This window comes from Amaranthus tricolor, chromosome 7, assembly GCF_026212465.1.
Source record: "Amaranthus tricolor cultivar Red isolate AtriRed21 chromosome 7, ASM2621246v1, whole genome shotgun sequence".
Taxonomy (NCBI): Eukaryota; Viridiplantae; Streptophyta; class Magnoliopsida; order Caryophyllales; family Amaranthaceae; genus Amaranthus; species Amaranthus tricolor.
The window spans coordinates 8,554,804-8,567,245 of record NC_080053.1 but is presented as its reverse complement, the minus strand read 5'-3'; the positions used below and the strand labels follow the sequence as shown (position 1 = coordinate 8,567,245).

The window sequence follows — 12,442 nt, the reverse complement described above, 5'->3', positions numbered from 1 at the left end:
TTGTCAAGCTACTGGTTGACAATGGTTGTCAAATTCCACTTTATAAATTGAATTTGCTATCCTTACTCCATCAACTTTATCAATGCGTTTGTAAAACATTTAAGTGGTTCTCATGAAGCTTGTTCTAAAGTAAATTTGTTATTTTTTTTGGGTAATGGTAATTGAACTAAACCTTCTTTACAAGTCCTAATAATAAGCTATTTCATGTAATAATTATGCTATCTTACGTTATCCAATCATCCAAATTCAACCTACTGCATCGTAGTCATACAAACATATTAGCTTTTATGAATAAGGTCACTTGATAAGTCTAGTGCCACCCTAGCGAGCTCCCTTATTTTATCATATTTAATATAATTGCTCTGGTATGACCTTCCTCACTCTAAAACTCTTTGACATATTTGTTATTCTGAGATCATACTATTATCCAACCTTTTCATATATGACCTTTGAAATGAGTAAATTAAAGTGAATTAAGCTAATGTTCTATTGAGTCAACTGTTCTATGAGATAAATAAGTGAAAAAAAAGATTGTGATGTTTAGTAAACTTGAAAGATGGTCTACTATAGGTTATTATGCGTGCACTATAGGAGATTACTATTGAGAGTTCGCTCGATGAAAGGAGTATTGAGAATTGTTAGTAAAAGTAAGTGAAGCCAAAATTTATAGGACCTTATGAGGACATAGAGAAGATTCAAATTGTCTTATTCTTGAGTTTAGATGAGTTACGGGGTCGTAACTTAGTTTTAAGGGGGGGTAGAATGCGATAGAATTTCACTCATTTTCACGCATTTTCTCCTCGATGATATCAACTTATTACAAATTTACATGCTTTTGATTAGTTGTTTGAGTCAATTTTGTGTGATACTTACATGCTTTTAATCGGTTGTTTGAATCAATTTGTGTGATTGTAAATACTCGAAATGAAATATGTATGACTATTTTGATAGATTGGGTATCTCTTTGTTAGTAGTGTCAATAAAGTCACGATTTCTCGAGTCAATTTTTTTAGGCTTACAAGGGTAGTAATACCCCCTTGAGTGATCAAAAATACAAATTTCTTTGATGAATATCTTTATTTCTCTAGTTTCGGGGACACAACTTCTTTTAAGGGGGTAGCCTATAACATCCCGTCATTTTACAATGTCATTAATTATTATTTTAATAAAATTGTGAAATTTTATAATTACATTTAAATTATTTTTTTGAATTAGTTTTAATAATTAATTTCTTGTATATACGAATTTAAATATCAACATAATTATAATAAAAAGAATAATAGTAATAATAATAATAATAATAATAATAATAATAATAATAATAATAATAATAATAAATAAATAAATAAATAAATAAATAAATAGGTACTAAAATAAAGAAATTCAAATTAATATTATTATATATAAACCAAATAAATCTGGGTTTGTTAGAAGGTGTTCTCTTCAACTTATTTTTTTGACTTATTACTTATTCTTATTGGAATCAGATCAGATCAGATCAGACCAGATCAGATCAGATCAGATCAGAACTGTTCAGATCAGATCAGAAAGTTTCAGATCAGACCAGACCAGATCAGACCAGATCAGACCAGACCAGATTAGATAAGACCAGACCAGATCAGACCAGATCAGATCAGATCAAACCATACCATTATTATTATTATTATTATTATTATTATTATTATTATATTATTATTATTATTATTATTATTATTATTATTATTATTATTATTATTACTATTATTATTATTATTATTATTATTATTATTATTATTATTATTATTATTATTATTATTATTATTATTATTATTATTATATTATTATTATTATTATTATTATTATTATTATTATTATTATTATTATATTATTATTATTATTATTATTATTATTATTATTATTATTACTATTATTATTATTATTATTATTATTATTATTATTATTATATTATTATTATTATTATTATTATTATTATTATTATTATTATTATTATAATAATAATAATAATAATAATAATAATAATAATAATAATAATAATAATATTATTATTATTATTATTATTATTATTATTTTTATTAGTATTGTTATTATATTATTATTATTATTAATCATTATAATTATGTAGTATGTAATATTAATAATAAGACATAATAATAATAATAAATAATAATAATAATAATATTAATAATAATAATAATAATAATAATAATAATAATAATAATAATAATAATAATAATAATCATAATAATAATCATAATAATAATAATAATAATAATAATAATAATAATAATAATAATAATAATAATAATAATAATAATAATAATAATAATAATACTAAAAATAAATAACAATAATCATTATAACTATTCAGATCAGATCATAAAGTTTCAGATCAGACCAGACCAGATCAGACCAGACCAGATCAGAACAGACCAGATCAGATCAGATCAGATCAGACCAGATCAGATCAGATCAGAAAGATTCAGATCAAATCAGACTGAATCAGACCAGATCAGATCAGACCTTAGTAAATTCAGATCAGATCCAATCAAATCAGACGAAGAGAACATGTCCTTAGTTGGGCTTGACTAGAAGATTATACTAGTAGAAGAGAAGTTAGGGTTTTAAGAAAAAAAAAAAAAATCACTCCTTACCTCACTAGTAGCCTCACGCCACCCTTTCCTCTCTTCTCTTCTCTCTCTCACTCCCCTCTCCCTCACGGTCCAACAGCGGTTGCCAGCACCATCAGGCCACGCCTACACCGTAGCCACCACCAAAGCAGCAGCCGGCTTCCACCCTCCCACGAGCAGCAGCACAAGCTGCACTTGTCCAGACCTAGCCGCACACCAGCAGCCCCTCTGCGAGCACAGTGCCGCCTCTGTGCGCACCACCCACCGTGCAAACCACCACCACAACAAGCTGTCTTCCACTCCCTTTCTCTAACTCTAATTGTGAGCCATCTATTCCTTACTTCCTAATTATTTCTTTAATAAATTGATGATTACTTTGTTATTGAGTTTACTAGCTACTTGAGTTTTTGAACCGGGTAATGGTTGAAAATGTCATCTTTAGACATGAAATGATTAGGGTTTGATTTAGTGAGGAGATTGTTAATGGTGTATGTGTTTTTATGCTATATTTTGGTGGTATGATGATTGTTAGATAATCTTTGTTTTAAGGCCTACTTGATTGATTAAATGTTGTAGTATGATAGTGGAAATGGTTAGTTGTCAGTTGGTAGTAATAGTTGTTAAGTGTTATGGTTTGACTGTTTGAATTACAAGTACTCTTGTTAGGTTGTTATTGAATTTATAAATGCCTAATTTTAATAGGGCCATCAGTATAGTGTCAACTTAGTGTTGAGGGTTGTTAAGGTTACTTGTCGTGTTGTTTTGATTATATTTATTTCTAGCTTTGGAGAATGTAACAAATGATATCGCGATTCGATAACTCTAAGATTTTCCTTATCGTTATATTAGTGTTATGTTAAAATTGTAAGACTTAGTTGTGGTTAGTTATTTTTGGGTAACGTGAACCGATATACTCAAAATTACTTGATGTAAAGGAACAATTCACATTTACTTTTACTTTTGAATTGATGAAAAGACTTATGTTGTGTTGAGTTAATGATTTTGACTTGTATTTAATGAGTTATGTGCGTGCTAGAGTAGTCGAAAACTCATGTTGAATGGGTGATAGTGGTTACTTTGGTATTTAGTTGGTATAACAAAGTAGTTGAGGGGACATATTAGTTCTATTCCTAACTATATAGGTGCCCATCTGATAAGAGGAAGGTAGAACCTTAGTTGGGTGACTTTTGTGATTTTTGGTCATGTAGTGCCAGTTACAGGTACGTACACGCAGTAACTAACCCTTATATACGATTTTCCTTTAAGACATCATTGTTTATTGTTTATTGTGATAATATGCATTGTATCAAAACTATGAGGTACTAGTAAGTAAACTTTATATGAAGAGATATCGATTATGACATCCTTGAGCTTAGAATAGTTTAGAGAACGAGAGTATTATTAGAAGGCGGGGACCATCCCCTTATTTATTTAAAAATTGAATTATGCCTTACTTGGAGTTAGAATGACTTCTTTACAGGTGAATTTCGTATCTTGTTTGAGTTACTCAGTGGGTTGCTATCCCAGGGCACTCATTAATAGTAGAAAGTGGGAGTTATTCCCATTTAATAGTCCCCTAGGTGAGATCCGACGAGATCACTGTAGGGGGTATTAGCATACTTTTGTCATTGGGTGCCCGGTGGCCGATACCACCCCTTGACTGAGGTGTTACCATGCGGGCTTTGCAAATCCCAATATGGTGGCCTCTTCATTGGATTGGTACCCCAGTGTGTCTTTTTCCCGAAGGTAGGATCCAAGAGGGTCAACTGGAGGGGGTATGAGCTCATACTTTTCCATGGGCGCCGGGTGGCCGATCACGCCCTTGGCCTTGTCACTATGTCATGAAGTGGAGAAAAGATCCACTAATAGAATGTTACTCATGGATAGAAAGTTTATTCATTCATAGAAAGTTTACACATTGATAGAACGTTTACTCATTGATAGAAAATTTATTCAATGCTAGAGTAGTTTATGCTAGTCAGAAGTGCGCCTAAGTTAAGTTACCTCAAGGGAGTTACCAGTTCCAAAGATCGATTATGATCACACTTACTTTAAGATAGACAAGTTCTATAAGGTCATGTGTTAGGTAGTCTGTTAATGCCTTGGTTGAGTTGATACTACGCGTGTTTACAAGATTATGATCGCAGAATCTGTCGCTCAGGAATTGTTTGTATTAGAGCCTCAAAATACTGGGAACTATGTGCTTCTTTCTGGTATATACGCTGCAAGAGAGGAATGGGATGATGCAGCAAGGATTCGCAAAACTATGATCGAAAAAATTTCAGCCAAAGAACCTGGTTATAGTTGGATCTAACTAATATGGAAGAGATAGTGTAGGCCCATGGACAGAGTACTGGATAAATGAGCAGAAAAAACTCTGCTGTTGGCTAACGACATGCAAACATGGTCCAACTTTTTCATGTCCTGACCCAAGTACACGGGCATGGGACTTTGTTTGACTATGCAGAAGTTTGCTTTTAAGTTGCAATCAACAGCAGAGCAGGTCTATTACTAAGTGTTACTGCGCAACTGACAATCTAGTTCATGTTTTGGAGATGAATGATAAAAGGTCTGTATATTGAGGTGGGTGTGTAGTAACACATACGACACTTATATGTATAAATTGATTGCAGGGGTTCGGCCATGTTTGATACCAACTTCAAGAGGTAGCAGATCCTAGGATGAAAGGTTAAGAATATAGATATTTGTAAAGAACCGAGTGAGATCACAAATGATCCAGATAGAAAGAGGTAAAAGGAACATGAACTAATTGAGTCTTTGGGTTTGTATTGCATCGGATGGGGATAAGGGGTAATGGAGCAGTGAGATCCATGTAAAAGATTCTTAAAGATGATATATACTTCAATATAGCGGATCCAATTCGTTCTAGGTTCCAATGTGGTTGCTATTATTGATTGCTCTCTATCGATTTAAGACATTGTATTACACAGTCACTTGTGCACAGAAAAACAGTGTTCCTAGGTTGGTATTACTTTCTAGAACAAGTGCAACAGCACAAAAACCTCTCAAGTTAATGTCATGTAGTTTATTTTGGTTATATACAGAATGTAGAGTGCAAGAGAGAGTACTATATACTATGTGGATCTTTGCAGAATGTAGAGTGGGAGAGATTGCTAAGTGTCTATGAGCTGTGGTTCGTTTCTCTCTGATTCAGAATATATATGTATATATGTTTTCTCCCATGTTTTTTTTTACGATGCCATTCGTCTCTCTCTGTATACTAAATATATCTTTTGTCCAAGTTAGTGTCGAAGCTGGTAACCTATTTGCATTGATTGTACAATTTAGCTTAAGGGTGTTTATTATTTTAGTCTAACATTCTAACTACAGTGATAGAAATATATCTATCTTTCAGCCATGAGATTAGATCACTTACAGGATTATCAAGCATGTCTTGCCATGAAGGCAGGAAAGCTAGCATAACGGTGCTACACTGCTACCTTCACACTATTAGGGTGTTTTTCCCTGATCAAGATCTATTGCTCTTACCTTTACAATGCGGCCGATGCGATACCATGCGGCCTTGTTTTTACTGAAAGAATTGTATGAATGTCCATAATAACTAGAAATGAGCTTCTATCAAGATATTGTAATTACTTGACATGCAAGCTCAAAAATCGTTCTATGCAAAGCCGCTAATTTTTCGGCCAATCATCAGTTTCATTATTCCAATGACTGTAGTGATGTGCACTTTTGAAATGTAACAGTAACAGAACCTAGATGTACTACAATATTCATAGTTGTAGTTGTGAAATCTGACAAGCTAAGTAAGTAGAATGTGTACATTTCATCTTCATTAAAGTAACTTGTGTTTAGAAAAATTTGCCTATAGTTAAGTATTGTATCATGATAAGTTTATTACAATAATGTACTTTGTCTTTTAATTTTGACATAAGCTTTATAGTATTGTTTATACTTTATATCATTTTTGAGATAACTATTTTATAAGTCTAAGTCTCTTCTAAACTGAGTTTTTTGTTGTAGGAAGGGCTGTTGTGATCATGGATTTGGATGACCCATTTGCCCAACCTATTGTTACTAAAGGTAATTCAATAATCCATCACTACTCATAAACCATAAGTCTTTTACCAAAAACTATTTAAGGATGGAGTACCAAGTACCAACTAACCAAACTGATTTTGTTCATCAACTCTAAATTCCAGAAATTATATGGATTTGCTAGTTTGCTACACTACACTATCATTGCAAACATGAGAATATCACAGCTACAAATTCATTCACTATTGAAAAATTGCAATTCAATCTCTCATCTCAAACAAATTCATGCAAAAATCCTACGCCTAAATCTCCATGAACACTACTCCTTCACTTCTTCGCTCATTACTCTCTACACTTCCTTGTCTCCTCATCACATCCGTCTTCTATTCTCTTCTCTCTCAGAGTACACTACCGTATATCTCTTCAATTGCTCAATCAGATTTTTCTCCAAAACCCCATCTTTTTACCTTGAATCTTTGCATTTGTATCTGCAAATGGTTCGTTCTCATTTTAAACCTGATAATTACACTTACCCTTTTGTTCTCAACTCATGTGCTGCTATCTGGTATCTTAATTATGGTTGTGGAGTTCATGGTCGTATTGTTAAATCTGGATTTTGTTCAATCATTGAAATTTTTAATGCTTTGATTGATATGTATGGGAAATGTGGGAAATTAGGTTATGCACGTAAGGTGTTCGATGAAATGCCTCAAAGAGATGTTGTGTCTTATAATGCTCTTCTTGGAGCATATGCTAGAATTGGGGAGGATATGACCGATGCTCGGATGGTTTTTGATAGTATGCCTATCAGAAATTTGATTTCTTGGAATGCTATGATTGTGGGTTATGCAAATTGTGGTGATATAGATTCCGCTCAATTGATTTTTGATATGATGAATGATAAGAATGTGGTTTCTTGGACGACAATGCTAGTTGGGTATACTAAAAATAGGTTGATGGATAAAGCGAGGATCATTTTTGAGGCTATGCCTGAGAAGACTTTAGTTTGTTGGACTGCTATGATTAGTGGGTATGCCCAAAATGGAGTACCAAATGAAGCATTGAAATACTTTTATGGTATGCAAAGAGCACGTGTTAGGCCTGATCCTTATGCTATGACTGCTGTAATGTCTGCGATAGCGCAATTAGGTTGTCCTGATTTGGCCAGTTGGATCACAACTTTAGTTGATCAGGAAGGTATTGAGCGGAATGAGAGGGTACTAACTTCTTTAGTTGATATGCATGCTAAATGCGGTAACATTGAAAAAGCATGTCAGTTTTTTGAGAAGATTCCTCGTCCGGATGTGTACCCTTATAGTGCATTGATAACTGGCCTCGCTTCACATGGACATGGCCTCAAAGCACTTGAGATTTTTCGTAAAATGTTATTGGAAAATGTTGAACCTGATTACGTAACATTTGTTGGCGTTTTGAATGCGTGTAGCCATGCTGGACTTGTTGAAGAAGGTTTAGCATATTGGGAAAGCATGATAAATGAATACAAGATTCAACCAGATGCAGGTCATTATGCTTGCGTAATTGATATGCTTGGACGTGCTGGGAGATTGGAGCAAGCATATAAAATGCTTCAGAGTATGCCAATGGATCCTCGTCCGGGAGCTCTAGGTGCCTTGCTTGCCGCCTGTCGAACTTATAACAATGTTAGAATTGCAGAATCTGTCGCTCAGGAATTGTTTGTATTAGAGCCTCAAAATACTGGGAACTATGTGCTTCTTTCTGGTATATACGCTGCAAGAGAGGAGTGGGATGATGCAGCAAGGATTCGCAAAGCTATGACCAAAAGAATCTCAGCCAAAGAACCTGGTTATAGTTGGATCTAACTAATACAGAAGAGATAGTGTAGGCCCATGGACAGAGTACTGGATAAATGAGCAGAAAAAACTCTGCTGTTGGCTAACGACATGCAAACATGGTCCATTGTTTTCATGTCCTGACCCCAAGTACGCGGGCATGGGACTTTGTTTGACTATGCAGAAGTTTGCTTTTAAGTTGCAATCAGCAGCAGAGCAGGTCTATTACTAAGTGTCACTGCGCAACTGACAATCTAGTTCATGTTTTGGAGATGAATGATAAAAGGTCTGTATATTGAGGTGGGTGTGTAGTAACACATACGACACTTATATGTATAAATTGATTGCAGGGGTTCGGCCATGTTTGATGCCAACTTCAAGAGATAGCAGATCCTAGGATGAAAGGTTAAGAATATAGATATTTTTAAAGAACCGAGTGAGATCACAGATGATCCAGATAGAAAGAGGTAAAAGGAACATGAAATAATTGAGTCTTTGGGTTTGCATTGCATTGGATGGGGATAAGGGGTGACGGAGCAGTGAGATCCATGTAAAAGATTCTTAAGGATGATATATACTTCAGCGTAGCGGATCCTATTCGTTCTAGGTTCCTGTAATCTATGCACATTGCTGATTAGAACTGCTTTCTTTGATTTAGTAGATGTATGTGTCATTACTTGTGAAACTTACTGACTGTAAATTCGATACACGAGCAATGTCCAGAAAGGGTTGATATTGATATTTTCTTGTTTTGACCTTGCTGAGCAGCCATTTTCTGTAGGCTGTAGCTGCTGCAGTTTCGGCTTGTCACTTCTAACCCATCTTCATGAAAGCATTGGTTGAAGAAAATATATTAGCCTTGTTAGTTATACAGTTTAACTGGCCCTTGTCCTTTTCATGTATGTCAGTTTCTGTTGATGTTTTAATATAGTTAAAACTTAAAAGTTCCTACTTTGTAGTGGATACTTCCCTGAAATGCTATTGTTTGTGGTTTGTCTTTACTTTGTATTCTCTTATAGCTACTAGCTTTTTAAAAATTACTTTCTTTTGGGATTAGGGGCTGGACAAGATAGTATTCGAAATAGTAATCGATTTGATACTTAATTCTACAACTGAATTCCCTTGTGCTCATCTTCTCTATCTTGTAATATATTATCCTCCACAGAACTGATAGCATACTATTGGAAGATCCTTCTTATCTATGACAATGAAGCGTTTGACCAAGATGGAGATGGCTTAGATAATCCTTCAACTTCGGGGATTAATTAAGAAAGTTACTGGCTACTTCAACTATCAGAAATTCATGACAAAAGAACCCAGAGCGAAGTAATTGTTTTACACGGTAATTTTTGTGCCATTTGTCTTGTAGGGTTTACGTCAATTTGGATCCGACTTTTCAATGATACAATTACTTTTTCCTGGGCGCACACGACATCAGATCAAATTGAAATATAAAAAGGAAGAACGCCAGAATCCTATGAGGCTTGATCATGCTTTGGCTACTAGATTAACAGGTATTTGTCTGTATTTGACTTGGATTGGTGTGAATCACTATCTTTTCATGTTGTCAACTTGACGACTTCAATGCTGACTTGTTGAGTTCAAGTTTCAGTTTGAAAGCATGCTCCTTAGAATTTATGTCTTTGAACTTTATATGCATGCTTTGTGGTGGGTCGGAGATGTGGTGAACTTTGCATGGTAGATTGGTAGTTCATCATACAAGTTTCTATACCAATTACCTGATTAATAGGTAAGAGTCTGGTTTTCTTAATTGTTTTTGAAAATTAAAATTAAAATTTTCAGCAATCAAATTCTTTTTGAACAACTGATTCAAAATTTTTAAAAAAGGATGTAGAGTGGGAGAGATTGCTAAGTGTCTATGAGCTGTGGTACGTTTCTCTCTGATTCAGAATATATATGTATATATGTTTTCTCCCATGTTTTTTTTTACGATGCCATTCATCTCTCTTTGTATACTGAATATATCTTTTGTCCAAGTTAGTGTCGAAGGTTGTAACCTATTTGCATTGATTGTATAATTTAGCTTAAGGGTGTATATTAGCTGTTTTAGTCTAACATTCTAACTACAGTGATAGAAATATATCTTTCAGCCATTAGATTAGATCACTTACAGGATTATCAGGCAAGTCTTGCCATGAAGGCAGGAAAGCTAGCATAACGGTGCTACACTGCTACCTTCACACTATTAGGGTGTTTTTCCCTGATCAAGATCTATTGCTCCTATCTGGCATTGCGACATAAGTCATATAACCGAAAAATCATGCTGTCTAGCTCGATAGCAGCTTCAGCAATGTTGGAAACACTTGATGTTTTATACTGACTTGGTTCTGTTATAGGAACTGTTTTATGCTATGTATGGATAGCAAATTAGGAGAGAAAAAAGTACTGTGCACGCCTTCGACTCATTACAAAAACCTCAAAGTCCGCCTCGCAACACAAAATTCAAAGCCTTGTTGAATGCGTACGTAATTTTATAAATTTTACTAATTTTCATTTAATTAAGTGTTTATGTATATATATATATATATATATATATATATATATATATATATATATATAACTATATATATATATAGTTATATATATATATATATATATATATATATATATATATATATATAGTTATACTTTTCCAATGCGTTTCAACACAATGAAAAAAGTGCGTGGAGAAATGGGATCTATTTCCAGAGCCACATTTCCGAAGTGGACAGCAGTAAAGGCACACAACACTATTCGATTTTATGGGTTTTTAAGTTTTTTTTGGATATTCGCGCATAAAGTAGCTCACTCAAACTTGGTTTGTTTTGCACGAAACTTGGCACACAACACTATTTGGTATATATTATTGTGTTGAAGTGGTTAGAATTGAAAATAATAGTCATATGCTAGAAATTACGTGCTAAGTTGAGATTTTATGGGTTTTTAAGCTTTTTTTGGACTTTCGCGCATAAAGTAGTTCAAACTTGGTTTGTTTTGCACGAAACTTGGCACACAACACTATTTGGTATATATTATTGTGTTGAAGTGGTTAGAATTGAAAATAATAGTCATATGCTAGAAATTACGTGTTAAGTTGCGATTTTATGGGTTTTTAAGCTTTTTTTGGACTTTCGCGCATAAAGTAGCTCAAACTCGCTTTGTTTTGCAAGAAACTTTTCACATAACACTATTTGGTATATATTATTGTGTTGAAGTGGTTATAATTGAAAATAATTGTCATATGCTAGAAATTACATGCTAAGTCGCGATTTTATAGGTTTTTAAGCTTTTTTTGGCACTAATATCTATTTTCTCTTAGTGCTTTCGACAAGCTGATAATACCGTTGATTGCGGCTACTATACTCTTAAATACATGGACGATATATTACAATCCGTGAAGGAGGTTGGAGTCGAAAACATTGACGCAGTAAGTATTTGTTACGTTCTTAAATTATAATATTATATATTTACTATTGGAAATTCTAATAATGTTATGTATCATTTAATTTAATATTATGTTATAGGTTTTATACGACATTTCAAGGGAAACACGCCCTTTGAGAGATGGAGAAATGCGCCACTTGAAAGACAAAATTGCCGCGTATCTTGCTAATTTTTGTTCTTGGTAAATAATGTAATTAGTTTAGATTTAGGACTTTAATTTGTGTATATACATATTATTATATATACGATCAAGAGTTTACAAAGAAATTATTGGTGATAATTGGTGATTATCATTGGATTATTGGATTAATCATTGTTTATATTGTACATTATTGGATTATTTATTCGTATTTTAAACGAAAAAAAGCAAATATATATATATATATATATATATATATATATATATATATATATATATATATATATATATATATATATATATGTATGTATGTTGCGGGCTTCTATAAAACCGCAACATATAGTGCAAAACTATATGCTGCGGTTTTGTGGAGGTCCGCAGCATATAGTCTTGCACTATAT

General features: G+C 33.2%; 1 protein-coding gene across 14 annotated transcripts; it reads left to right on the top strand.

Annotated features, from left to right (window-relative positions):
• Positions 1-2,623: 2,623 nt before the first annotated feature.
• Positions 2,624-12,225, top strand: LOC130817669 (putative pentatricopeptide repeat-containing protein At5g37570). 14 transcript variants are annotated; one of them, XM_057683508.1, is made up of 6 exons: positions 2,624-2,948; positions 6,633-8,925; positions 9,624-9,800; positions 9,897-10,940; positions 11,778-11,885; positions 11,983-12,224. In XM_057683508.1, the coding sequence occupies exon 2, from the start codon at positions 6,860-6,862 to the stop codon at positions 8,486-8,488; it is 1,629 nt and encodes a 542-aa protein (XP_057539491.1). In that variant the 5' UTR covers positions 2,624-2,948; positions 6,633-6,859; the 3' UTR covers positions 8,489-8,925; positions 9,624-9,800; positions 9,897-10,940; positions 11,778-11,885; positions 11,983-12,224. The 14 variants fall into 14 exon arrangements, with proteins under 14 accessions (XP_057539491.1, XP_057539489.1, XP_057539493.1 ...); XM_057683506.1 differs by having other exon boundaries at positions 6,633-9,800; positions 9,897-9,972; positions 10,816-10,940; XM_057683510.1 differs by having other exon boundaries at positions 9,897-9,972; positions 11,983-12,223.
• The last annotated feature ends 217 nt before the right edge of the window (positions 12,226-12,442 follow it).

Bases quoted from the DNA above. Each gene is read 5' to 3' on its own strand.
- LOC130817669 (XM_057683515.1), top strand. From the start codon at position 6,860: ATGAGAATATCACAGCTACAAATTCATTCACTATTGAAAAATTGCAAT.